The sequence below is a fragment of the Pezoporus wallicus genome, unplaced genomic scaffold, assembly GCF_028554395.1.
Source record: "Pezoporus wallicus isolate ANWC-B61680 ecotype Strahan unplaced genomic scaffold, APGP_CSIRO_Pwel_v1 contig_3488, whole genome shotgun sequence".
Lineage (NCBI taxonomy): Eukaryota > Metazoa > Chordata > Aves > Psittaciformes > Psittacidae > Pezoporus > Pezoporus wallicus.
Genome location: NW_026635397.1, coordinates 18889 through 44862, shown reverse-complemented (window position 1 = coordinate 44862; position 25974 = coordinate 18889). Strand labels below are relative to the sequence as shown.

General features: G+C 46.7%; 1 protein-coding gene across 14 annotated transcripts in view; it reads right to left on the bottom strand.

Moving 5' to 3' along the window:
- The window catches only part of HDAC4 (histone deacetylase 4), a 214718-nt gene that overhangs the window by 169863 nt on the left and 18881 nt on the right, over positions 1 to 25974 (bottom strand). For all 14 annotated transcript variants that reach the window (XM_057421971.1, XM_057421999.1, XM_057421989.1 and 11 more), the window contains one exon: positions 17634 to 17882. In XM_057421971.1, coding sequence (XP_057277954.1) covers positions 17634 to 17655 — 22 coding nt within the window. In that variant the 5' untranslated portion in view covers positions 17656 to 17882. The remainder of the gene's footprint in view (positions 1 to 17633; positions 17883 to 25974) is intronic.

The following is a 25974-nucleotide window of genomic DNA, read 5'->3' as shown; positions in this document are numbered from 1 at the left end:
TGCAGAACAGACTGATGTTCATTCAGTGCAACATGAAAGCTTCATCCATAATATTTAGAGTCATTGGTGAAGCAACACGCCAAGAGGAGCTGTGCATCAGGGTGCCAAACCCAGGCTGCAGGATGCAGCACAACCAGGAGGTTAAGAAAAAGAAAGAAGGATGGAGGCAAATTCCTATCAGCCAACATCCAGTGAGATCATAGACAGGTCTCCACTTGTGAAGGTGAAGATAGCTGTTTATCGATTTCTTTCTTGACCAAGGGGTTGCCTTATTTAATAGAAGCCAGCAGAGAGAAACCTCCTGGATAAACTAGCAGTGGAAGAAGCCATTTCCCCAACAGAAAGAATCAATGCTTATCCATCTTCTCTTTTATCCTCCTACTCACATGGTGAATTGAAGAAACAGAGCAAACCGCAGCTCCCATCTGCTCTGCTCCCAGATGTTTCTCCAGCTCAAGAAACCAAGGCAGAGCCTGCCCCAAACCAAACCAAACTGATAGGGTTTTCCTTCTAAAGGATAAGTAAAGCAGTTCCACGTTGACAAGTGCACAGCTCTGAGCATACACCCCGCAGAGCCAAGCATGAAGGGGTGTTCTCCTGAGACTGAGCTTGTCCAGCTCATCTTCAATTGGAACTGCGGATGCAGAGGCACACACAGACTTTAATTACATGAAAGAACACAAGCACTGAATAACAAAGTCTTTAAGCAAGAAGCATGCTGAGAGCTCTGCATCCCCTGCAGCACTTTCCCAACACCACCACCCCCCCCAACAACAAATAAAACTCCACATTTCAGGCACAGGGGGTGGAATACAAAGTCCATTTACTGTAATACTCACAGATGAAGGATTGTAATTGCTCTGCCTTGACATCTGGTTTCTATTTCGCTCCCATTAGATCAGATGACATAACAAACAGATGATGCACCAGAGCTCGCAGAGTTCTGCTGTGAGTCTTGCTGTTTACATTCTTGTTCATAGAAATGTCAGCTATGCCACACACAGCAAAGGCATCAAAGCCAAAGAAGCAGTTTTCAAAGGGAAAAGCAAGACAGGGACAGGTATTTTTGGAGGGGGGAGGAGGAAGGATGGGTTTAAATCCATATATAACATATTCTATTGCACAATCCAGCTTTAGACACTGATTCTGCACACTACCTGCGGACAGAGTTTATGTGAACAAGCCACAGGGAACACACCAGTTTACACCCTGGTGTAACAGTTAAGTAAGCAAGTGTCAAATGTAATGATGCAAACACAAATTCCACTCTGCCCTGTCACATTACTGTTATCTAACCACATGCAAATCCACATAGCCCATGTCCCCGCTCTACCTTCCAATTTGGGCCTGTAAAGTGATTCGCAGCCTTAAGAGCATACAGCAAGCAGGTAACTTCCTAAATCAGCCACCTACTTTGCTGACCTTGGCCCTAAAACCACATTATAAGCCTTCTGAGTCAACAGCACATCCTTCCTTCACCGCAATTCAGGAAGCTATGCAGCTGGGAGGAAGCTGCTTCAGCTGAACACAGGTGATCTGCACACAACAGTGAGGTTTCACTCCATCCTCCCTGAACAAAGCCTGTTCCATGCCTCATGGGAATAGGCCATGTGTGTTTGCAGCCCAGAACCCTCATCCCGTGTGCTGGGTGCACCCCCAGAGCATGAGCAGCAGCTCAGGGAGGGGATCCTGCCCCTCTGCCACGCTCTGGGGAGACCTTAGAGCAGCTCCAGTGCCTAAAGGGGCTACAAGAAACATGGAGAGGGGCTTTGGACAAGTGCCTGCAGGGACAGGACAAGGGGAATGGCTTTAACCTGCCAGAACAGGGGAGATTGAGATGAGCTCTTAGGCAGAAGCTCTTCCCTGTGAGGGTGCTGAGGCGCTGGCACAGGGTGCCCAGAGAAGCTGTGGCTGCCCCATCCCTGGCAGTGTTCAAGGCCAGGTTGGACACAGGGGCTTGGAGCAACCTCCTCTAGTGGAAGGTGTCCCTGCCCGTGGCAGGGGCTGGAACTGGATGAGCTTTAAGCTCCCTTCCAACCCAAACCAGGCTGGGATTCTATGACAGGATCACACACAACCACTCACAAGAACTAATTACCATTTTCCTCTGCACAAGCCCACTCACAGGAAATTCTGCATGATGCAGGAACCCTTTGATACCTGAAGACTGCAGTGAATAACACTGCAGGCAGCTCCTCTTTCCAACACCCTATTAAAAGGGGTTCAACCACATGCAACTGACTCCTTTGCACATTCACCTACTGTTAGGCTTGCAGGGACCTAATCCTGCTTTGAGAAGAGACCAAATCTCATTTTCAGCTATTACAAATGACAAAAACCTTCCAAAAAGACTTTTTTCTACCCTGTCTCTTCCGTAAGTGCTTGGGTTTGGTCTTTGGGACAGGGAGCCCCGACATCTGAACCAAACTAACAAGAGCAGCTACAAGATGCCCGTGTTCTGCTTGGGAAAGACCTGCCAAGGCTCCCTGCAGGTGGGACCTCTCGGAGTAGGAGGTTTGTGACATTTAAGTTGGAGCCAAATAGGAATATTATAAAAGCCTTGAGAGATAATCCCTTTAATCCCTTCTGATTTCCAAAGGCCAGTTACTGGCTTTTCTCCTCACTTTACTCTTACATATGCACCCATTTACATTACATGGTGTGCAGAGGGCGTCTGAAGTGTTGAAGGCATTAGGAATGGGCAGGCAAGTGGAAAAATACTCCCAAATACCAGTTTTAAGAAGCAGATCCTTCAGGTGCTACAAGTACCTGCAGCCACAAAAGTAAAAATGGTGTTTTGGTGTCCAGAGAATCCCTTCTGGCCATGCCTGAACAAGTTTATCATTAAGCACCAAGCAAGCAGTTAATAGCATTAATCTTGGAACATAAAGACAGGATGAGGTGTATTCAACTTCTTACCCTCTGAAGGTATCCACACTGGACTAGGCTATTAGCAAGCCCAAAGAAACTACCTGAAGGAATGGTTTAGGGGAAGAGAGAAAGCAAAGGGAGGAAAAAGGGAAGAGAAAAGCCAAACCAATACCACTTCCCACATCATGCACATCAGGGATGCATTACATGCCTGAAACAACTGAACTGCAACAGCTTTGTTATGAATGTAAGCAATCCCTGAGGTTGGGGGTATTACTCAGTGCTTTTTGGTACTTTGCTAAGGCAAAATTTGCAATTGAGGTAAAAATCCCAGCCTGGTTTGGGTTGGAAGGGACCTTAAAAGCTCATCCAGCTCAAACCCCCTGCCACAGGCAGGGACACCTTCCACTAGAGCAGGTTGCTCCAAGCCCCATCTAACCTGGCCCAGATTTACTCACTCCTACTAAGACACCATTGCCTGCCTTATCTCCTGCCCCGTGCTGATGTTTATGCTGGTGAAGAAGTTCAAAGCAGCGAATTTGCTTTGAACACCTCCCTCCTGCACACAGGGGGGAGCAGGCAGCAAGGGGGGGGGGTCCTCTCCAAAGCATCAGCACACAGCCCTAGTCATAACAAGTCCTCGAGCACGCCAAGAACAGAGCAGTGCAACTCCACAGGGACGATGAAGGAGGTTCCATTCCATGCTTCCTGGCATGTTTATTTAGGACAGCATGAGAAAAGGGGCTCCGTGGCTCTGACTCTTCCAGAGGCCAAGCTGAAAAAGCTGCTCCTTCAGCACCCAAGTTTTAAGTGCTTATTCATTCCTGCTTCTCATCTGCAAGCAAGCTACTCCTCCATTCATTCCCGACTGGCAGAATGCAAATGCGTAGTGCAGAAGCCTTCACTTTTACTATTAGGAATGATGCTATTTTTACCTTTAAGCCTCCAGTATCACAAATCACAGATCCTTCACACGCATCACCCCCGGCTCCCTCCACTCTGCTATTGTGTCTTGCAGAGCTGTAGGTGTTTTCCTCCCATAGCTTTACTTGCTGAGAGCAAGCGGGAGCGCGTTGTGACATCTGCCTGCTCCGCACCGCAGCGGCAGCGTTGCAACGAGTTGCATGTGTAAGGCTCTGTACAACTGCTTATTTAAAGGTCAGGCTAAGTCATAAGGGAGCCAGCAAACTACACTGACAACACAGCTGTCACACAGACTGCATGATGTGTGCTTAACCCCCCCCCCCCCGAATGTCACCTTTCAACACAGGAGAAGGAAGTGCCACAACCACTGGTCATCAGACAAAGCCAGGCATCCGAACCCTCGGCACACATAGTGTTTTCTGCCCTCTTATCCGTTTCCACCAGCACTAAGTGTTCACTTCTGCTCCAACGCCAGACAAAACATCTTCAAGCTGCCAGCATGCTCCTCTGCTGGCACAGCCAAGGGCATTCTGCAAAGGTCAGTGGTTTGAAGGATCTGGACAAGCAATGAGAAAGCCCTGTGAGCATGTGCTGCTTGGAATGAGAGACTGCTCCATGCTTAGATGTTTCAGTGCTTGTTCTCCTGGAAAGAGGTCCACAGCAGCATTTCAGGAGTCCAACAGCAGCAAGGGGCTGGGAAGAACCCATATGGTTGAATTCATTGTCTCAGCAGCTGAAAAAGGGCTTGAACTAGGATTTGGAGAGCAGCACAGTGCGTGCAGCCCAGCATTCGCTAGCAGGGCTGCCTGTGTTGAAGGTGTCCAACATCTCTGACTATATCTGAGGCATGAATCAGGTCATGGGGAAACTCCAAGCCAAGTGTTTTCTAATGAAAGGAATCAGCAACCAGTGAAAGTGTCCAGCAGGCTCCACTGGTTCCCATTTGGGAGGAGAAGGAGGCAGAGGAGACACCCAGGTCTGAGTTTTCCTCCCTGCATCTTCCCTGCACACAAAGGTATCCTCTGCACAGCTGAGTCAGCAGAACCGCTGACTTGGAAGCAGCAGAATGGTAAATAAAGGGGATTAAGACAATAAATCACTTCGACTTTGCCAATACAAAGAATACATTAACAAACCAGGATGTTATTAACAACTTGCAAATGTGACAACAACAGGCAAGCTCACAGACACGATGAAAATACAGTCTTGCAGGAAAACAGGAGGAAAAAAACAACATTGAGTGAATAATGAGCATTCTGCCTCCTTCAGAATAAGAGCCAGTTCCAAGCTCAATGCCAGCAGTTTCTAAACTGCTACTTGCTACTTCTTAGTGCAAAATTACTCCAGTTGAAGACTCCAGGGGGGTGGGGGGGGTGTAAGCTACTATAAGGAGTCCCACACTTGTTACTTGCAGGAGAATGAGGAGAATGAAGGAGTTTCTAGCATGACAAAAGTAACCATACTCATACTTAGCTAAAGCCACAGCTACATCTGTGTCTAAACCACCTATGAGCATCATTATTTCACTATAAAAACAAGTGCCTTCTGCAGAGCTTTGGCAGATTGAGGAGCTCAAAAAGCAAACCACAACACTGGAAGCACACTGCTTTCCACCAGCCCTCCTCCCAGCTCGCCTACACCAGGAGGGACCATGGGATGGCAGAGCCCAACTCCCATGGCTAAAGGACAGGGCTTGGAGCAAGCTGCTCTAGTGGAAGGTGTCCCTGCCCATAGCAAGGGGTTGGAACTGGATGAGCGTTAAGGTCCCTTCCAACACAAACCATCCTGTGATTCTATAGCAACTGACTTTCAATGGAAGTATCTACTCAGCAGCAGTGTCATCTACCCTTGCTTTGAGCCCATCACACCCAGAGCAATGCATTACTAATTCATCAGCTAGGCAAAGGCTGCACTATGTGTTTGTGTTCAGTTCTAAGTTGCTTATTCAGCAAGTCTTGTTTCTCTAGTTGGTGTCTAGCTGGCCAAACCCCGTAAGTTTACACAACTACTGCTATAAGCATCCTGCCATACACTGTGCATGCTGTGATGGCACTATCAGCATGCTGGATGCTCCAGCAATGAGCACCAGCGAAGACTGGCTCCACAGCAGCCATTAGACAGAGCAGTACTTCTCAGAGGTCACCTCCTGGACTTCAGGCATGTCAAAGAGACAACTTCATGCGTAATGGCCAGTGCTGGGCACCTTCAATCCCTGCTCAAAGCTCCCAGAACCAACCATACCATGTCCCGGTCTGATTAACATACGTATTTAATCTCCAGCTCTTCAGTTCCTGGGGGGAGGAAAGCAAAGCCCACCTTTATGCAAGACAGCATTACTCAGCAATCACTGAGTTCTCTAGCCCAACATCACCTATCATCTACACCACAGACCACACTGATCCTAGTCCATTTACCCAAAGGCAGGTTAGACACATGAAACGAGTGAGTTGAGCAGGCTACAACACCCTGATCAGGCTGCACAGCCCGAAGGAATGACCTTGAGCCAGTTCAGACAGGAAGAGCCTGGACAGATCAGGGGCAATCACACCCTGAGGCAAACAGGAGCTGTCTGTACTCACTGCAGAGGAGGTCTCTGAAACAAAAGGTGATCCCATAGTCAACTTAAGCAGAACTCTCTCACAAACTCAAGCTTTCATATCCAAGGTGGAGTTAGGATAGACATGCACACATGTGAATCCACACAACCCTACATCCCTGAGCCAACTCAAAACCTTGCTGCTAACAGCATCATATACTCCTGAGCAGCCACCTTCTGCCAAGATCCTCTGACTCAGGCGAGGCACAGGCTCACCACAGGAACAGCACAACAGGAAGAACACAACCATTATATCATAGAATGGTTTGGTTTGAAGGGAGCTTAAAGCTCACTCAGTTCCAACTCTTCCACTAGACCAGGTTGATTCAAGCCCCTGTGTCCAACCTGGCCTTGAACACTGCCAGGGATGGCGCGGCCACAGCTTCTCTGGGCACCCTGTGCCAGCACCTCGGCACCCTCACAGGGAACAGCTTCTTCCTTATCTCCAACCTGAGCTTCCCCTGTTCTGGCAGGTTAAAGCCATTCCCCTTGTCCTGTCCCTACAGGCCCTTGTCCAAAGCCCCTCTCCAGGTTTCCTGTAGCCCCTTTAGGCACTGGAGCTGCTCTGAGGTCTCCCCTTAAGGAGCCTTCTCTTCTCCAGGCTGAAACTTCTCGGCAAGAATCAAAACAAGACTGTGTTTGAACTGTCAGGCTGCAGCTACTGTGATGGGGAAAGGAGTCTTTAAGAGTCCGCAATGGCTGTATCCAGCTGCTCCAGCAAAGCAGCAGCTCTTCTGGCTAAGCTGCAGGCACCCACAGCACCCCACAACCCAAGCGTCACAACTTGTCACCTTCTGCCACAGCGTATCCACAGATGGGACAGCAACACATGGATTACATTTGGGACATCCTGGTTACCACCAATAGTAAACTTGTTGCAGAGAGTGATTTCACCTTACACAGAGGAAAACAAACAAATCCAACCCAACAAACCCCCACTGCTTTTTGCAGTAAGAAAAGCAACCTGAAGAGGAGTTATTCGCATTACTGAGCTTTGGTTTCCTTTCAAAGGAGAGCAACTGGATCTGTTACCTGAGCCAGGCACACAGACAGCAGTGATGAATACACCTGAAATGTGCTGTCATCCTGCCAATTAAATCCATGCCTTCATCCTCCTACCTAATAAATACAGGCACTGCACTGCCCAAAACTTCAGCTCTACCCTGTCTTTAACATCTGCCAAGTCATTTACCAGGTTTCTTAGGTTCTTGAAGGATTCAGCACCCGGTTTGCACAAGAGCTGCTCAAATGACTTTATAGAAAGCTCCTTTCACCCGAGTGCTAGAACACCTAAAGATCAAATAACTGTTGCCCAATGACTTTGGGTAATTGTCCCCAAACCATCCTGTTCTTTTGTGCAGTGCCACCCATATTCTCCATGAGAAAAGCACACATCAGTTCAGCTTTGAAGAAGGACCAGAAGAAAGCCAGCAGCTCAGAAGTGAGCCTTCCCAAGTGACCAAATGTGAGGTCTCGGACTCGCTCAAAAGCCACCCCAAAGGTGGGGAGCACCAAGCAAACACAGCCATGGACCATTGCAGATGCTCTTCTGAGCTCAGCGGCCTCTTCAAAGGGCAGCCTTGGAGCAGAGGATTGCAGCAGCCAAGCTCTGAAACCATGGATGCACATTAGCATAGCAAAAGGTAAGGAGGTGCGAGGAGCATCCAAGTCCACTGAAGAAAACCTACAAAGCCTTGAGCATATTGGGTCAAGCAGGCTGGTGATCTTCACTTCATACCAGCAACTGAAGTACGGTGGGACAGGCATTTGGCTTGCTCATAGCTGTGAACACACACACACACACACACACACACACACATCAGGCAGAAGCTCTTCCCTGTGAGGGTGCTGAGGCTCTGGCACAGGGTGCCCAGAGAAGCTGTGGCTGCCCCATCCCTGGCAGTGTTCAAGGCCAGGTTGGACACAGGGGTTTGGAGCAACCTGCTCTAGTGGAAGGTGTCCCTCCCCATGGCAGGGGTTGGAACTGGATGAGTTTTAAGGTCCTTTCCAACACAAACTAGGCTGGGATGCTATGATTTTAATTCAGAGCATACTCAAATGTATGTCAACATGAACCACTGCTACATTTGTTGAGCTCACCCTGTCTCATATTACATTTGGGGGAGGTAGAAGTGGTGACCCTGCAAGTCGGCTCTACCTGCTGCAATGCTGGGTATTAATAAGTAAACCAGTGGCAGAAGTCCCATGAGCTATTTTAAATAGCTCCTGCATGAAGCTTCACTTGAAAGAGAACCAAAAAGACAAGAATCTTTATGGCAGCCTGAATGAACAGCATCACCCCTACCTGCCAAGAAGCCATCATGCTAAACCTGTCAAGAGTTAGGAGCCTGCAGAACAGGCCTTCCACCTGCTGGAAAGAAAGTAGAAAGGAAGGAAGGGAAGACAAATCTAATGCCAATCTGATAGTTGCTGCTGGCAGGAAACAGATGCCAAAGCCCTTCTTCTGGGTTTAGGAAGCTGTAGGAATCACATGCCTTCTCCTGGCAAAGGTTGGGTGAGACCAGTGGTACCTGACTTCGAATAAAGCAAGTGCCTGCAGGTTTCAGTATCAGTGACTGATGTCAAGGATGCAATACTTGGATTGACTATCAGAGTTTGGTCTTTTTCTTGGTCTGGGTTATTTTTGGATGGGGTATTAATCTAGTTCTGGCTTCTCTCTTCTCCCAGAGCAGCTCAAGTGGTTTATAGACCATGAGCACACTAGTGTGAAAAGAGTTTTCAACTAGGATGTTTCTGTTTATAGCCAGCACAGAAAAGCACAGTTAAAGGAGGGAGGGCAGACTGTTTAACTGGAAAGCTCAAGTTCTGAATGGCCAAACAGAAGAGCAAAACCAAATCAAACCTCATTCTCAGTGGATTAACTTCAAATCACCAGGCTGTAAGTGTTTGCTGCCTGAAGAACTGTCCATTGATCAGAAATGTTGCAACCAACTTTACAGAACTAGTAAAACTGCCTTTAGATCTCCACAACTCCACCAGCTGAGGAAGCAGAGCAGTGACCGCACGTCCAAATAGCTGCATTGATCTTGGTCTATCGAGCAGAAGGTGAAACCTGACAGCAAAGAGTCATTACACAGCAGCTCATGGACAGCATCACCGAGTAAGGCATGGCAAAACACACAGTCCAGAGAGTCCACTGCCAAGAGAGGCACAAACCTCATGATCCTTTCTATTCAATAGAGCCTGATGGGTTACACCACTCCAGCAGCCACCTTCCAGGACAAAGGGGTTACCTGGAACCAAGACTGGTATTCAAAGCTCACAAACCACACCTCACTCCTCTTACACTTCTCCCTGCAAACCTATTTCTGTGCTTTGGCAAGCCAACAGCTCCAGATGCCATGAGCACATAGATTCCCAAATAGTGGAAGGGTCAGGATTGAGGGGGTTTAGGTGATTTCTTTGAATTAATCTGTCCTTTCCCCAACATCATGATGGCAACCCCACCACAGAGCTGTGGCATAGTGAAGGGTTCCAGTATTCCCCTCTAAACAAGCAACTCCAGCTTACCCATGGGCTTGGTAGCGTTCAAGGCCAGGTTGGACAGGGCTTCGAGCAAGCTGCTCTAGTGAAAGGTGTTCCTGCCTGTGGCAGGGGGTTGGAGCTGGATGAGCTTTAAGGCCCATTCCAACCCAAACCAGGCTGAGATTGTACTGATACGGAGAAAACATCCTTGCAGAATGTACTCAGACTCTACAACTCACGGCTTCACAACAAAGCTGATGGTGCTGCAAAGTTGAGCAGATCAGATCCAAACACTGGAAAGATTAAATCCAGCCTGTGGATTCTCTGGCAAAGCCTGTGCTGCTGGGGTTCAAAGGAGGATTAACGGTGCCCCACTGAACCCGCCCCCACATAATAACTCTCAGGAGAACTGGTGCCACCAGTTGTACCACCTTTAAGCCGAGTCTCTCCATCAATGCTGAATGACAGACAAGGAAAGGTTTTCAGAGTCATAAGGACACACTGCACCACCGCTTAGGAAAGTTAAATAACCACAGAGAAGCAGCTTAGCATTACTTTGTGAAGAGACTTAGCTTCAGAACTACTGAATACAGATCTATTAAGTAGCGAATATTCCCAATTATGGTCTTGATATACAAGATATTTGGCCCTTCAGCAGACAGGAGTGTGGGTAGGATGCCAGGGAACCCATAACCCATGGAGCAAGGTGAAGGCAGAGCATGCCCGTGCTAGAAGGTTCACAACCTGCAATGACAGCTTTCCAGGGTATTGATTGTATTGCTGGACTGGGTCTAGTCCTGAAAGGGCTTTTACAAAGTGCTTGTCTGGGTTTTCAGCATTAAAATAGAATCTTGACTCATGCTTGAAGTTGAAGACCAAACTGTTACAGTCAGCACAGTCTGCTTTTGGTTCAAAGTAGATATTAAGTCATCTTGATTGCCTTCCATTTGAAAGAGATCACAGGGAGACAGGAGGATCTCAGAAAAGCCCATGAGTATTTCTGTGCATGTAATTCCATGTTCAATAGGTGCAAAGTTTAATATTAGCTTCACCCTTTGGAAAGACTAAAACATTGCTTCAACATTGCAGCACATCAGTCTTATCGAGCATCAAGTGTGAGAGTAGCTCCCACGGGAATCACTGGGAGATGCTGGGTATTCCAAAGCAGACAAGGGCACTGTAGGATTTCCCCAGTAACTGATGAACAACACTATTTTGATCTTGGTAATAGAAACAGAACCTTTAAAAGATCTGCTGATAGACTAAAATTAGGCTTCTAAAAGGAAGAATGAATTCCATGCCTCATTTCTCAGCATCAAAGATGCTAACGGAAATTCACTTGTCTATTCTCTTCTTACAGTGGTGTCACTGGAGCCATGGCTCCTGCCCCAGCCAGCCTCCAGCTCTCAAACACAAGGGAAAAGAGAAGGAAAACAAGCACCACAAATATACTAAAGAAGAGAAAGGAATACAGAAGACAACAGCAACACACTGCACAAAGGGCCACAGAGTCTCCATTCGGCCAGAGCAACACAAGGGTTAATATCTAAAGAGGATGCTGCAGTTTCACTCTGCAGCACAACTGCACAAAGGGTTAAACTCATCCTACATCAGTACTTGTGCACCTCTGCCAGTTAGTCAGATCAATTATTTGAGACTTAACCCCACTGAGCATATCTTTGAAGTTCCTAAATGCAAATTCATGCAAAGCAGACAACAGCCATATTACAGGTACCCTAAAATCCAGGTAGTGCTTCATTGCCTGGTGTTAACCTATGAATATGATCATTCTCATTGAAGAACAGGCTGAGAGCTGGGGTGGTTCAGCCTGGAGAAGAGAAGGCTCCTTAAGGGGAGACCTCAGAGCAGCTCCAGAGCCTAAAGGGGCTACAGGAAACCTGGAGAGGGACTTTGGACAAGGGCCTGTAGGGACAGGACAAGGGGAATGGCTTTAACCTGCCAGAACAGGGGAGACTGAGATGAGCTCTTAGGCAGAAGCTCTTCCCTGCAATTCTTTCTGTGATTCTGTTTTGATCAAGAGCTCTCAGAAGTAAAGGAATATGTTCTCCTTTAGCAGTGAGGGTAAAGCAGTACCTGCCAAAGCACAGGTAAGCCAAATTCCTAAAGGATGAAAAATGCCATGCAGGGCTGACAACCTTCTGCGAATAAGTGGATTTTTTGCCCCTGCTCTTGAACCTCTTTCAGAAGCAGTGGGGTGACCAAAACATTCCTTCACTATCAGCTCTGTCCTAATAGATCTGACCACATCAAAGGCACGCAACCAAGCCTCAGCAGTGTGAAAGCCCGGAGTGAAGACAACAAGCTAAATACCTTGAAAGACATGCTGAGAATATCCACCTTGGTACAGTCCAGTAACTAACATAATGTGGGGAAGTAGATATAAGATACAGCTCAAATTCAGTTTGACCAAAAGTGAGCAACAGAAATGTAGTAACTGTATAGAAAAAGGCTCTTCTCCTTTCCAAGTGAGATGCAGGGTCCCAAGGACCATCTCAAACAGCATCATCCGCCTTTAAAAGTGCAACCTGTTTGATATCCTTTTCCTACCCTGTACCTCGTTCCAAATAAGCCAGAGTTCTCTGCCTCTCATCAGCAGTACTTCTTCTCATCTTTGCACTGCAGGATACATCACAAGCTAAGAAACTTACTTTAGAAAGAGGCTTTTAAAGAATTCCAAAGTGCAAAGAACTGCATTTAAAGCAAAAGTAGAAATGAGAGGAGCATACTTAGCAGGGACACTGACCTAGGAGGAACTAACTTGAACCCCAAGCTGAAGCACAAAACACTTCTTCTCTTTTGAGGATACAATAAAAAACCTTGTACAGAAAGTCTCAACTATTTGATGCTCCAAAGAGTGAAAACTTCACAGGTTTCATGGTAACAGCCTTAAAACTTCCAAGGTCCTCAAAATGATATGACTGATTCTTAGAGGAAATCCAGGACAGGTTCTGCTTACATGATTTCATGATGTAGAAGAAGCAGAATGCAAGTGGAATAGGTATTCTATCGTAGGCTGAGGAAAGAAAAGTATACAGAGAACATGCCCTGTTTGCATCTACAAGGGTTTTCAGCTATTCTAACCAAGCTTCTTACTGCCAAGACCTTGTTGCTAAGTGTCCTTCTCAACCAAACCCAAACCTGGGGGACCAGACTGCTCAGGACAATAGCTTCAAGGCATAGCAGCAGCTCCTGCTAGTGAGCTCCTAGTCCACATGCTGAACACTTAACCTACTGCTGTAAAGAACAAGCATCAGAATTCCTTCTAAGGAGCTCCTCTTACCTCTGCTGAACCTGCCAAAGAGTTGAACCTTACCCTAAAACTTGAGCTCCCCATGAAGCACACACATGGTAGTGTGAGAGGAGGAACAGGTCTGGAGAAACCTTTGTATTTCCACCAAAAAAAAAATGTAAAGACAGCCTCAGAAATCACGAGGTTCTACCTATACTCACTACTAGTAGTATTTTACCAAGAGCCTGAATGCCCAGCGTAGAATACCCCAGCCATAATGCAGCAGACAGGTAGAAGCAGCAGGGTTACACTGTCCAGATGTTCTTCCAGAGGACAGCCACCAGGTATCAGTTGTGCCCCAGCCTTGCTAAAGGAGGCCTGGAAAGGACTCCTCTAGTCCTTACGTTTCTTTAAAGAATGCTCTTGCCCCCAGATTACTTACAGAAGCAGCATCATGAGTGCCAGAAAGTAGGTCAGTGTCATTTAAAGCCGCTTTGAAATGCATCTGCACAGAAACTTCTTCATCTTTCAAAAGAGAAGGCATAAAATATTTATTGCCTGGTGCAAACTGTTGGAGACACTCCCAAGGCAAGCTCTGAAATGGCTTTGCACGCCTCATTGAGCCATGGCCTGGGAAAGGAGAGGGGCTCCTTGCACTCAGCAGATAAAGCACCACCACCACACACAAGTACTCATGAGCCCAGCAAATCACAGCACGTGAGATGCTCAGCTTCCCATGGTGTGGGAGCAGGGAGCGTTCTGCTTCCTCTGGTATCTCCTCTCAGGCTTTATGATGCTGCTGCAGACTTGTGTGTATCCGAGAGGCAGCTCATTCTTCAGCTTCAATATTCCTAATTATCAAACATTCAGCACTTCCAAATGGAAATGAAATGTGCAGCTCCGGGAGAGCAGCGGGGAAGAAAGAATAGAGCATTTGCATTCCCACTGGCTAATCCCTGCAAGATAACATTTCACAAACAAAATGCTTCATTGAACATGGAGATTTGCAGCTTTTACAAAGGAAAGTGAACTTTAAACAAATACAAATCAGTTGAGTGATTAACTTCAAGTGTTTGGGCTTTTTTAAGCTAATCTTTATAAAGAACTAGTATCAGCAGAACAATCTTTCCTGATTAAAGAACCAACTAATAGTGAAACTCAAGGCATTGAAAATAAAAGGGGGGGGGGGGGTTGAAGTTCAAGGCGACCACAAGAAATCATTTAAAGTCAATGGGGGAACACACACATACCAGTGCTGACTGGGCTGTGAGTAACAAGCAGCATCAGCACCACAGGTTACCTAAGGTAAGCGTAAACTGTGGGCAACAGAATAGGTTAAGAAGTGAAACTAAACATGCCTTCCCCTGAGCTTTGCCATAATCCTCCATGTTATCTTAATTAGCCTCATTTTCTTAATTATACTTTGCAGCAACTTGATCTTTTATAGCACGATTTCAGTGTAGTTCCCCCCCCCCCCCCCCCCCAACTTTGTTCCAGGGCTGTTAGAAGCAGTGACTCCTCTGCCAAAAGCCAAAGGGCACATCATACCTCTGAGCTTTGTCTTGACTAGGTGTTATGGAGCTGCATGGGAAAGCCCATCTTCCTGCCTCCCACCCCTTCATCCTGCCCAGCAGGTCAGGGAAGGGATTCTGCCCCACTGCTGTGCTCTGGGGAGACCCCCCCCACAGTCCTGATCCTGCTCTGAGGCTACAGCACAAGAGGGACATGGAGCTGCTGGAGTGAGTCCAGAGGAGGCCATGGAGATGCTGTGAGGGCTGCAGCAGCTCTGCTCTGGAGCCAGGCTGAGCGAGCTGGGCTGGTTCAGCCTGGAGAAGAGAAGGCTCCTTAAGGGGAGACCTTAGAGCAGCTCTATAGGTCTACATCCTACATCTATGGCTCAAGACAGATTGATTTACCTATTGGAAGTTACTGAGGACTAACTTCTCCCACCTAGTATTCTTACTTCTATCAAAGTCATGTCTTACTCTCTGAGAAAGTATAGTCCAAACAGAACAAAAGAAGTGGCAGTGATGGCGGCAGAATAAGGGGGCAAACTCATACTTCTCTTAGGTAACTTAGTCTTCTCCATATCGCTTTGCTCAGTCAGAAGCCTTCAGGACCCACCATTTCTCACCATTGAGTTTTGCAGATGAGAAGGCAGAAAAAAAGGGGAAAGAAATTAAAAGCAAACCACTTCCATTCATCTCTGCTGCAGCAGTTTGATAGCACTGCTTCTAAAACAGCCCAGGAGATTAGAGAAGAACCCACTGAAGCAAGGCTTAACAGGCTCAAGTTAAGCCAGGGCCTTCTCTTAAACCACGGCCATCATTAGCAAGAATTACCTGTAGCCATGTAATCAAAAGAGCTATCAGAAGTGACAGGAGAAGTTCAGATGTCATCTTTGTCAAGGCTTGGAAACTATTTCTACCTATTACTATACAACTGACTCTAAAGGAGAATCAAGCAGCCAGAATACCACAATACACTGGGTACACGACCATTACACACTAGAGTTTCAACTCAGTGCTTAGAACTACAAGCAAAGGAAGAACCCAACACATAAACTCTCCCTGTGCCCTTCCTAACAGTATTTGATGAGATTTAAGACTTTGTGGAGATTGATACTGTTTGAGAATATGCTCAGACAAAGCCTACCTGCAGAACACCATTCTATGGCTCTGTAACAAATAGATCAGCTTGCTCAGAACCACATCCAGCCTGGCCTGGAATGTCTCCAGGGATGGCGCATTCACCACCTCTCCAGGCAACCTGTGCCAGTGCCTTACCACCCTCATTGTAAAGAATTTCTTCTTCCTCACATCCAGCCTGAATCTTCCCTCTTTTAGTTTAAAACCATCGTTTTCACCCTTTAAATGATCTCCAGTGGACCAGCTGACAACGGGACTTGAGTTTCTATCATACATCCTTCACGTCAATAGGAAATTTAAGCTGTATTTCTAAATACAACTGCAATAGTTTTGTTACATTTGAGAGGGTTAACTACCAGAGTAGACAAGCCTTTCCCCTATTAGTAGTCTTATGTTCTACCAAACACTCCCTCAGTAGTCACACCTGCAATTCTTACTGAGCCATCACATCTGTCACTCCAAGGTCTTATGTGACAAGGGCCAAGAAGGTTTAGGAAGAGAAGCACAGGAGAACACACAGAGGTCCAAGGCCATCCAGCACCTCCCTGGGTTTGGATTACACCAGCCATAGCGGCAAGAGTCACTGCAGTTCCAATGGTCCTGCATCAACAGAACAGACCCACTAAGGACATCCCCCTTTCCCAAGTACCTAGAGGTCTGCTCCTGAACACGTAAAGCACTGTCAAGTTTGTTGGGGTTTGAATACAGGTTTATATTGCACCTATGCCAAACCAAGGATATAAAAGCAGGTGGCTTTCTGAGCTCCCCACTTGTATGTGAGGCAGTATTCAAGTAACTATCCACTTGTTTGAAGAACAGAACCATTTCAGTTCATACACAAAGGTGAGGTTTTCAAGGCTGCTGCTTGTAAACTCCACTACCCCCTCCAACTGCAGCGTTTCTTGCTCCCAGCCTCAACATGGAAGCGTTTCTTGCTTCCCAGCTCTCCAACACAAACAGGCTACTAGAAAGAATTGTGAAGCAAATTTTACCCACAAATACACAGTTCCTTAAACCTTAGGAGCTGTTTGTTGGCTTTTAACACTTCAGCCTTATTAGACTGATTAAACTCAAGTCACAAAAGTAATCTCTCCAAGGCATAGTTGGGTCCTGTCACATGCCTGTTGTTGGATTACTTTGCTGCCTCGCAGCCATCTTCTTCTACCATAAACTGCAACAGTCAAAGCAGGCACATGAGAGCACAGCAAACATTCCTCTTCCAAAGCACTACCTCACAAAGCTCTGCCTAAAGTTACCCCAAACTCCCTAAACACTAACATAGAAGGCAACTTTAAGCAAGAAAGCAGGTACCTGAGGCTCTTCCAGATCCTCTTGACAGACAGAAATGCAGTTCTGTAGTGATGAATCGTGACTTTAAATTACAAGGCACATCAGGGATGGTCCCCAAGACAACACTGAGATGGATCAACTGACTCTTGTTCCAACAAAACTATTCTTCCCTACTAAAAGGTCCTTTAAAAGTCAAAGAGTTTCCTTGGATATCACTAAAAACACACCAGCAAAACCATGACTATTCCTTAGAGGTACACTACAGACCATAAAGACTCATCAGCATAGATTTAACAAACTGAACATCTGGTTATCTCCAAAACCACCTCCAACGTTCAGTGACATGTAATGCAACAATCAGAACCCTAAAAAGGCAGGATTTCCTTGGCACTCTGCTAACAGCATTCCAATTCTCCATTGAAAGGCCAAGTCAGAGTTTTACACAAAGCAGTAGCACAAGGAGAGGGACGGGATTACCAATCACTGGAACCCAACAACGAGTCTCTTCATGCAACAAACACGTGGTGTTTTGCTGCTGTTACTGCATTTCAAGTGGGTTTGCCCTTACCTGGATGGCTTTGGGAGCTCATTGCTGGCGACGTCAAGTCCTTTGGAGAAGGGACTGGAGCCGGAACAGTTTCCACGCAAGTCCCAGCAGCTCGAAAGAGCTCCAATGTTTCACCAATACATAGAAATTGGAAGTGGGGATTAAATCATGGCCACCTTATAAAATCCAGGGCACAGAGACATGCTGAGTTGTAGAGAAGTAATCCAATAGGGTGGCAGAGTATCTTCTAATGGCTTTCAAAATGGGAACCTGCAATTAAAGAAAAAGATGCCTGCATTAGAGAATTAAGACTTACAACCATTTAATTACCCATTAGACAACGTATTTATCCCCAGCAGATTCAGACTAGGAGACTATTTCAGGCTTTCAAGGTTGCAGAGAGTAATTTTCACGTAGAGAGGCAATTTTGATTAATAACCATAAAACTGCAGCCTAATATTTTAACAGTATTCAAAAGCAAGACTTAAACAATAAAACTCCAACTCCACATTCGAGCCTGAAAAACCCAAACTTGCATGTTAATTCTCAGCCTCCAACAGCACCATATGAAGTCACTTCAGTCCAACAGCTTCCATATTTCCCAAACCATATGTATGAGTGGTAACTGTACTTCAGGCATCTGTTACCCAAAGAAGTCGAAAGAAAAACTCCTCGGTGCCAAGAAGCAGGATTGGAGCAGGAAGGAAAAAATCCCACACAAGCAAATCTACTCCCACTCCAGCAGATTATTAAGAAGCAACTTCACATTGCCCTAAGGGAAAAAATAAACCCACCGTTCTCTAGTAGTTTTAAACTGTATATTAGAGGGAAGAAGAAAAGGGGGTGAAAAAGACCACTGAGTAAGAAACCCAGTGTACCCCTGCCCACCTCCATGAAACTAGAAGAGCAGCAAGGCCAAGCTGGATGGGGTTTGGAGCACCTTGCTCTAGTGGAAGGTGTCCCTGCCCATGGCAGGGAGTTGGAACCGGATGAGCTTTAAGGTCCCTTCCAACACAAACCACTCTGGGGTTCTATGAAACCAAAGTGTGTCGTTTAACCAAAGTATTTCACAACCACAGGTTATTTCCCTTCTTTGTCCCAAAAAGTCCTAGAATCACAGAATGGTTTGGGCTGGAAGGGACCTTAAAGCTCATCCACACAGGGAAGAGCTTCTGCCTAAGAGCTCATCTCAATCTCCCCTGTTCTGGCAGGTTAAAGCCATTCCCCTTGTCCCGTCCCTACAGGCCCTTGTCCAAAGCCCCTCTCCAGGTTTCCTGTAGCTCCTTTAGGCACTGGAACTGTTCTAAGGTCTCCCCTTAAGGAGCCTTCTCTTCCCCAGACTCCCAACAGATAACCTCTCCTGGACACCAAGGATGACGTGTTGACACACAGCCGGTACCTGGGGTTCCTCACTGCCGTGACAAGGTATTTCTGCCCTCCCAGCTTGGAGAACAAGACCAGTTTAGAACGAGCACTCCCTAACTCACTTCACACATGAAGTCAGCCTGCTGGCAGAAGCGGACCAGTCACCCCATCTCAATGAATCCCGCTGACTCTGCTCAAAGCAGAATGGGGAGCACTCACCCCAAACTGCTCCACCAGCAGATCTAAGGGTGTGGTGACCTCCAGCAAAAAAGGCAGCAAGATGGCTTGGGCGGGGGATGATGATGATGATGATGATAGTAACTACTACTGCTGCTTGCACAATGAGCATCTGTCCACAACCTATCTGTACCATCTATTCTTGGAAGAGCTCTTACCATGCTCAGATATTCACGTTCCTTTCCAATAAGGCAGCAAAACCAGGTCAAAGACTTTAACTACCACCCACTGTCACTTACAGAATCATAGAATGGTTATGGTTGGATGGGACCAACCCCTTGCCATAAGCAGGGAAAGCCTCCTCTAGACCAGATTGCTCAAAAGGTAGATTTAGATTAGACATTAGGCAGAAGTTCTTCCCTGTGAGTGTGCTGAGGTACTGACACAGGGTGCCCAGAGAAGCTGTGGCTGCCCCATCCCTGGCAGTGTTCAAGGCCAGGTTGGACACAGGGGCTTGGAGCAACCTCCTCTAGTGGAAGGTGTCCCTGCCTGTGGCAGGGGTTGGAACTGGATGAGCTTTAAGGTTCCTTCCAATCCAAGCCAGGCTCGGATTCCATGATAAGGAAACCACACCTCCCAGGATAATGACAACAGTCGTTTCCCAACTCATGTCACCACCAAATTCTAATATTCAGCCACCACTTGCACTGGTGTAAATGCAGTTTAATGAGACATTTCCCAAGTGGTCAGAAGTTGTTGTCAGGCCCCAGTCTGCCACAATTCTTATGTAAATCTGTCATTTTGCCACTACCTCACGAAAGCACTTCTCAAATGAGGAGCAACAAAACACTGGTTACCCCTATGCCTGGTATATTTGGAGTACTATAGGGTTTTCCAAGGAAATTCCCTCATTAAACAATAAAACACTGAACAGAGATTGTTCTACTTGTACCCCATTGCTTTCCAGGACAAGGGCAACTGCTGCACACAGAGCTGTGGGAGCAGCATCATCTGGTGGCACACGAGCTCCTCGGGCATGGGCAAGGACCGAATCATGGCCATGATGAGCTGCTTGGGCAGCCTGCCCACTACTAACCAGATACACACTGTACGTGATGGGATGAGACGTGCTTGTTTACAGCAGCAAAAGCCTCTTATGAGTAACTTCAGAATCAGTTTTGGCCAGACAGGTCCTTCCTTTCCTATGGGGAGTGGGACGGGAGGCATAGGAGTGGTGCACGGAGCCTCCCTGCTGTCTCCAAGCGAGTCCCATGCTTGTCCACTGGCTTAGGGAATTGTCTTGGCAGCCAACAAGCAGTGGCACACTGACCATTCCAGCTTTGGCACTTCACCTGAAGGTCTTCCCTACATACAGCTCAAGAGCATCCGTGCACAAGCCTGTGGGGATGGCACATTTCAGACTATGGGGCAGAAAGGGCGAGTACGACAGTAGGCTAAAACAAGCAAGAGTCTGAAACACACACTTATTTAATCAGGCGCAGCAAACAGGACTGGTACGATCAAGCTTATTCCTTTCTGAGTCTGGTTCCTGCTGGAAAAAATCTAGAACAGAAGCACCTTCCACTAGATCAGGTTGCTCCAAGCCCCTGTGTCCAACCTGGCCTTGAACACTGCCAGGGATGGGGCAGCCACAGCTTCTCTGGGCACCCTGTGCCAGCGCCTCAGCACCCTCACAGGGAAGAGCTTCTGCCTAAGAGCTCATCTCAGTCTCCCCTGTTCTGGCAGGTTAAAGCCATTCCCCTTGTCCTGTCCCTACAGGCCCTTGTAGAGGTCCCTACCTTTGTCCTTTTCAACTGCATGACCAGGCCTGCCCCCCAAAACCACTCCACAACTCAGTTCTGCACTGTTCCTTTCACTTTCCAAGGCCACTTTTTCCCCACTAGGCATCCTGCCAGACATTAAGAGACAGAATTGCATGTGAACTAGGAAATACAAGCAATCCAGCAATTTTCCAAGTCTGGTTCCATACATTTCTCAGCTACTGTAAGCCTTAGTAACAAGGAACAGAAACATTCCAGTTCTGCCACACAAATGTTCGGACAGGATGAATGCTCACCTTCCCCTCCCCAGCCTATTCCAGATGTGCCTTTCTCCAAGTCCCAAGTACAGATGTGCAGTACCCAGTCATTAAAGTTCTGGGCGAGCCCTCTTTACAAAGCTCTAGTTTCCAGAGCTTAAATTGCTGCGGTACTTCAACCAAGATAAAAATCTTGGCCTAGGGGTGAACTTGCAAGATTGTTTTAAGGAAAGTCAGGCTGGTTGCTTCAGGATACCATCAATGAGCTTGCTTCATCTGCAGGCCCTCTCAGGGCATGCCACCACCACCCCCGGACGGCAACACTACATACAGCTGACAAGATCACTCGAAACCCTCAGTTAAACAAACCTAACACCTCTCTGATTCAACGCATCAAAACATGGTGTAAGTCATACACCTACTACACTCATCACTCTGCTTTGAAGGTTATTTCTATGTCCAGAGAAAGCTGTGCTGCATTTCAGACCCCTGAGTATTAAAAGACACTGCCTTTCAGCAGGACAAGGAGGGCAACTCTTGTGAAGACAGCAGGAGAAAGGATGCTGGGAGAGTGACTTCTGCATCCTGGCACTTCTGTAGCAGCACTACAGCATCCTGGCGATTGATCTCTAAAAGCCATGGAAAGACCCATCATCCAAAAGCATTATCACAGAAGATAACTCTGGAGCAACAGCACAAGAGGGACGTGAAGCTGTTGGAGAGAGGCCAGAGGAGGCCATGAAGATGCTGCGATGGCTGGAGCAGCTCTGCTCTGGAGCCAGGCTGAGAGAGCTGGGCTGGTTCAGCCTGGAGAAGAGAAGGCTCCTTAAGGGGAGACCTTAGAGCAACTCCAGTGCCTAAAGGGGCTGCAAGAAACCTGGAGAGGGGCTTTGAGGTCCCTTCTAACCCAAACCAGGCTGGGATTGTATGATCCTGCTGCCTGACACTGCAGATTAAATTCTTATAACAAGATGATTTCCATCACACACCCCCCTCAACAAAGAAAATCAACCAAGGTATTAGGCCCCTTCCTGTATTAACAGGCACAACCAGTATTAAGCTTAATCCCACATGCTCCATGTAAGATGATGACACCATCCTGGTGCTTGCTTGGCTTCCTACCATGCAGCCGGTGAACAACCTGATGCTGCAGCATGTCCATGCTTTGCACAGACTCACACCTACGGAGAGTTGGTGGTTAAATCTTCTTTGACAAGAGACCCCAAAGTTTACGCAGAGGAACAAGACAAAAACTGCTTTTGCTCTGCAGTGATTGTTTATGAAACCCTGCCAATACAGGATCTATATATATGAAAGGAGGAGGAGACAAGGGAAAGGCATATAGCTATTTGAAAGCAATAATAATGTACTGTGACCACAAAATGATTTCCTGCATCTTTATTTAGTGCAGAGGCAGTGTGAAACAGTCTCCAGGGCTGGTTCTTCTCTCTAGGGACCATGTCTCCAGGGCCACTGCTTTGCAAGCTGACAAGACCAGTAGCAGCAGTCCTGAGGACCCGACACAACCCTTTGACATCACTTCAGCTTCTGCTTCTCAAGCAGAAAACAGCTTCACTGACTGTCCTTGGAGACCAAGTTCCATGAGCGCTGCCCATCGTTTTTCCTGCAGTGATTCTCAAACCAGACCTCTCCCAGAAAACACATTTGGAAGCCCCAACCATCATCATCCTCTCAAAGAGTTGTAGGTCTCTGTAGGTAGCATTTCTGTCTCCGGTACAAATTCCTCATGCAGGTGAAGCAGATCATGAGATGACTTAAAGATATTAGAGTGATGCAGAATCATGGCAGAGAAGTCACCAGTCTCTTTGTTTTCCATCCATTTCTCTCAGAGCAAGAAGTTTTTCCCACTTTTTCTGGGAGAGAGTTTGGGTGGAAATGAAGGAAATAAAGAGATCAGAAAAAATACTTTGTGTGGAAAGCTAGAGCAGAGAGCATCCCACACTCCTTCTTAGCTGCACTATGAAACACAAGAGTGCCTGAATTCCAAAAGCAAATGGACAGACTCCATAGGAAAGGGGACAACCACCAAGTGCTTCTTTAGAAGTCACTGGCTGGCAGAAGAGCGTTTTGGAGGGCTGCCACCATGTGCATGTCCTGTTGTGAAACACCTCCCAAGGTACACCTTGGATGCCGCTGGAGAACGTGGCAATTGAAGTACCTTTAAAGAGAAAACACCTACAACCCCACTCTACAGTCACCAAATCCATTCAGTTCTGGGATGTGACAGTCCCACCTTTTGCACAGCAGTTTACTCCTTACAACTTTCTACCCTTGCACTGAAATCTCACAGCAAACTCAGCTCCACACAAGCGGTAATTACAGCTGCGTTCATTAAAACACTCACAACTGGAAGTACCTACACAGCACTCAGGCACCCACACAGAAGAACAGGGAGCAGACTGAGCTGGAGTAGCTGAAGCCTTCGTTACAGTTAGAAGGGTGTAACTAATAATTAAGCAGAAACCCCAACCTAACCGCTGTTACAAACAGCTTCTCACACAGTTTGCACAGATCCAGACTGACCAGTCTAGCTCTTATTACTGGAGCATCCCATCTTTGCTACTTGTTTTCTCCATGCTCTTATCTTGCAGTAGCACAGCCAAAGGTTCCTACCTTTAGGAGCCAGAGCTCCACACAATGATTCAAATGTACCACCTAAGAAACACAGAATCATTACCCAGTACTTGAAGGAATTAAAACACAGTGCATTTGTTTAGCAAATGCTGACATTTCAATGCCAACCATTACAAGTGCTATTCTCACATGGCAGCCAAGAGCAGAACAAATAGTGTGTCTCTGCCTCTCTCTTCAATTCCACTTCCAGATACACGCTGTGAGCATTTACTGCTTATATGCTCACACTAAACATTTTAACTTTGTGACAGGTTTTGCATGTTATAATGTTCAGAAAGAGATTCTCTCTCTAACCACAGTCATCCTAAGTGTTAAATTACAGTCTATGTGCATTAAGACTTCAAGAATAACCAATACTTACTGTGTATTTACACAGTTCCTTCAGGGAAGACTATAATACATTGCTAGGCAGTTCCGGGTAGTTGCTGTTGGAGCAATCCTGCTTTATTTTAGGCAGTGGCTTGTTAAGCAGTGCTATACATGCACTGAAGACACCAGCAGAGATGAGAATGAACTGAACACCAGCTACAAGTGGCACAACACTAGTAACTAACTGTGAGCCACCTAATTAACACAAAACTAACCCACAGCTATTCAAGGGTAGAAGTCACCATGTGTAGCACAAATTCTTCATAAAAACAGTGAAGAAAAATTGCTTTATAGACTTTCAGCTCCTTTTGGTTCTTGCTGTCGAGAAATACCCCACTATGATGGGCAGAGCACACAGACCCCTTAAGTAAGGCTGCCTTTCCCATGCTTTAGTTTGGTTTTGAGGTGGAGTCACCAGCTCCAACTGATCTCTGATGGCAGTCCTTCCACCTTAGTGGTATCAATCCACATGATGAGAAACTAACCCAAACTGGTATTTCAGTAGGAACATTGATATCTGAGTACAGGTGAAGACTTCTTCATCCATTTCAATGCTAAACTAAAACATAATGCCACCATTAGAGCTTGCCCTTAGCAGAAGTCTGTTTTCCTCACTGGACTTGATGATCTTACAGGTCTTTCCCAGCCTAGTTGATCCTATGACTCTACTTGGAAGTGTTCAAGCCCAGGCTGGACAGAGCTTGGCACAACCTGCTCTAGCGGAAGGTGTCCCTGCCTGAGGCAGGGGGTTGGAGCTGGATGAGCTTTAAGATCCCTTCCAATACAAACCAGTCTGGGATTCTATAACTAGACTTTCTACATCTCTGCATCCAATCCCTCCTACCATCTACAGACCACCACGACCAACAGTTACAGCTACTTTGAAAGCTGAAGGTGCCTCCATGTCCTAAAAAGAATGACATTAAGATCTTCTGGTGGATACTATGCAGTTTTTGAAGCCCTTCATTGCCAGAAGTACACAAAGTATTAACATCATTTCTACTTCCCCATATGTGACATTAATAGCTGGACAGATGAAAAGGGAATCTACTGGTATCCCCCTTGTTTTTAGACCTTGATACGCACTGCTGTTAAAGCAGCATTGAAGGCATCCCAAATCCACATGAAAGCAAAAAACCAAGGCTTTGGGAACAACCAAGTGGATGACAAGTGGACCTAAAGCCTCCAATGCATGATCCAAAACTCTGAACACAAGATCACCTTTAGGAACATGAGCAAATCTGGAAATACCACCTCATGTTCACTCCGTGGGAGCTCCACTTGATAGAGTGGGCAACAGCTTGGAAAACTGGGTTTAGAGTCAAGTGGGAGCAGGGCTCATGGAATAGCTGCAGATTGAGAAATGCAACTGCCTGTGTGTAAAAACCTGGGAATATGCAGGATTCCAGAGCCCTCCTTAACTAGCAAGGCTCTGGCAGAGGGTCTGAAGGAGCAGGATGCTTCTGAGCTTAATCCAGTTTCTCAGCAAGAGCAGCAAGAACAAGCAGTCTCACAGATGGATCCACGTGGGAGGCAGAAAGGAGAGAAGCCTGCCTCAGGAGCCCGCTCCAGCTGCTTCCAAAGCCTTGGAGGAGATGGAACAAATTGGGCAGTTATCGACAAAACTCCACTATCTTGGCTTTTCCTGAAGCCCTCTTCTCCCCTCATCCCATGTTTTGCCTCCATCCTAGTATTTCTGCATGGGAAGGAGTTCAAATCAGATAGCTGAAAGCAGTGCTAGACCAAAGGTAGAAGAAT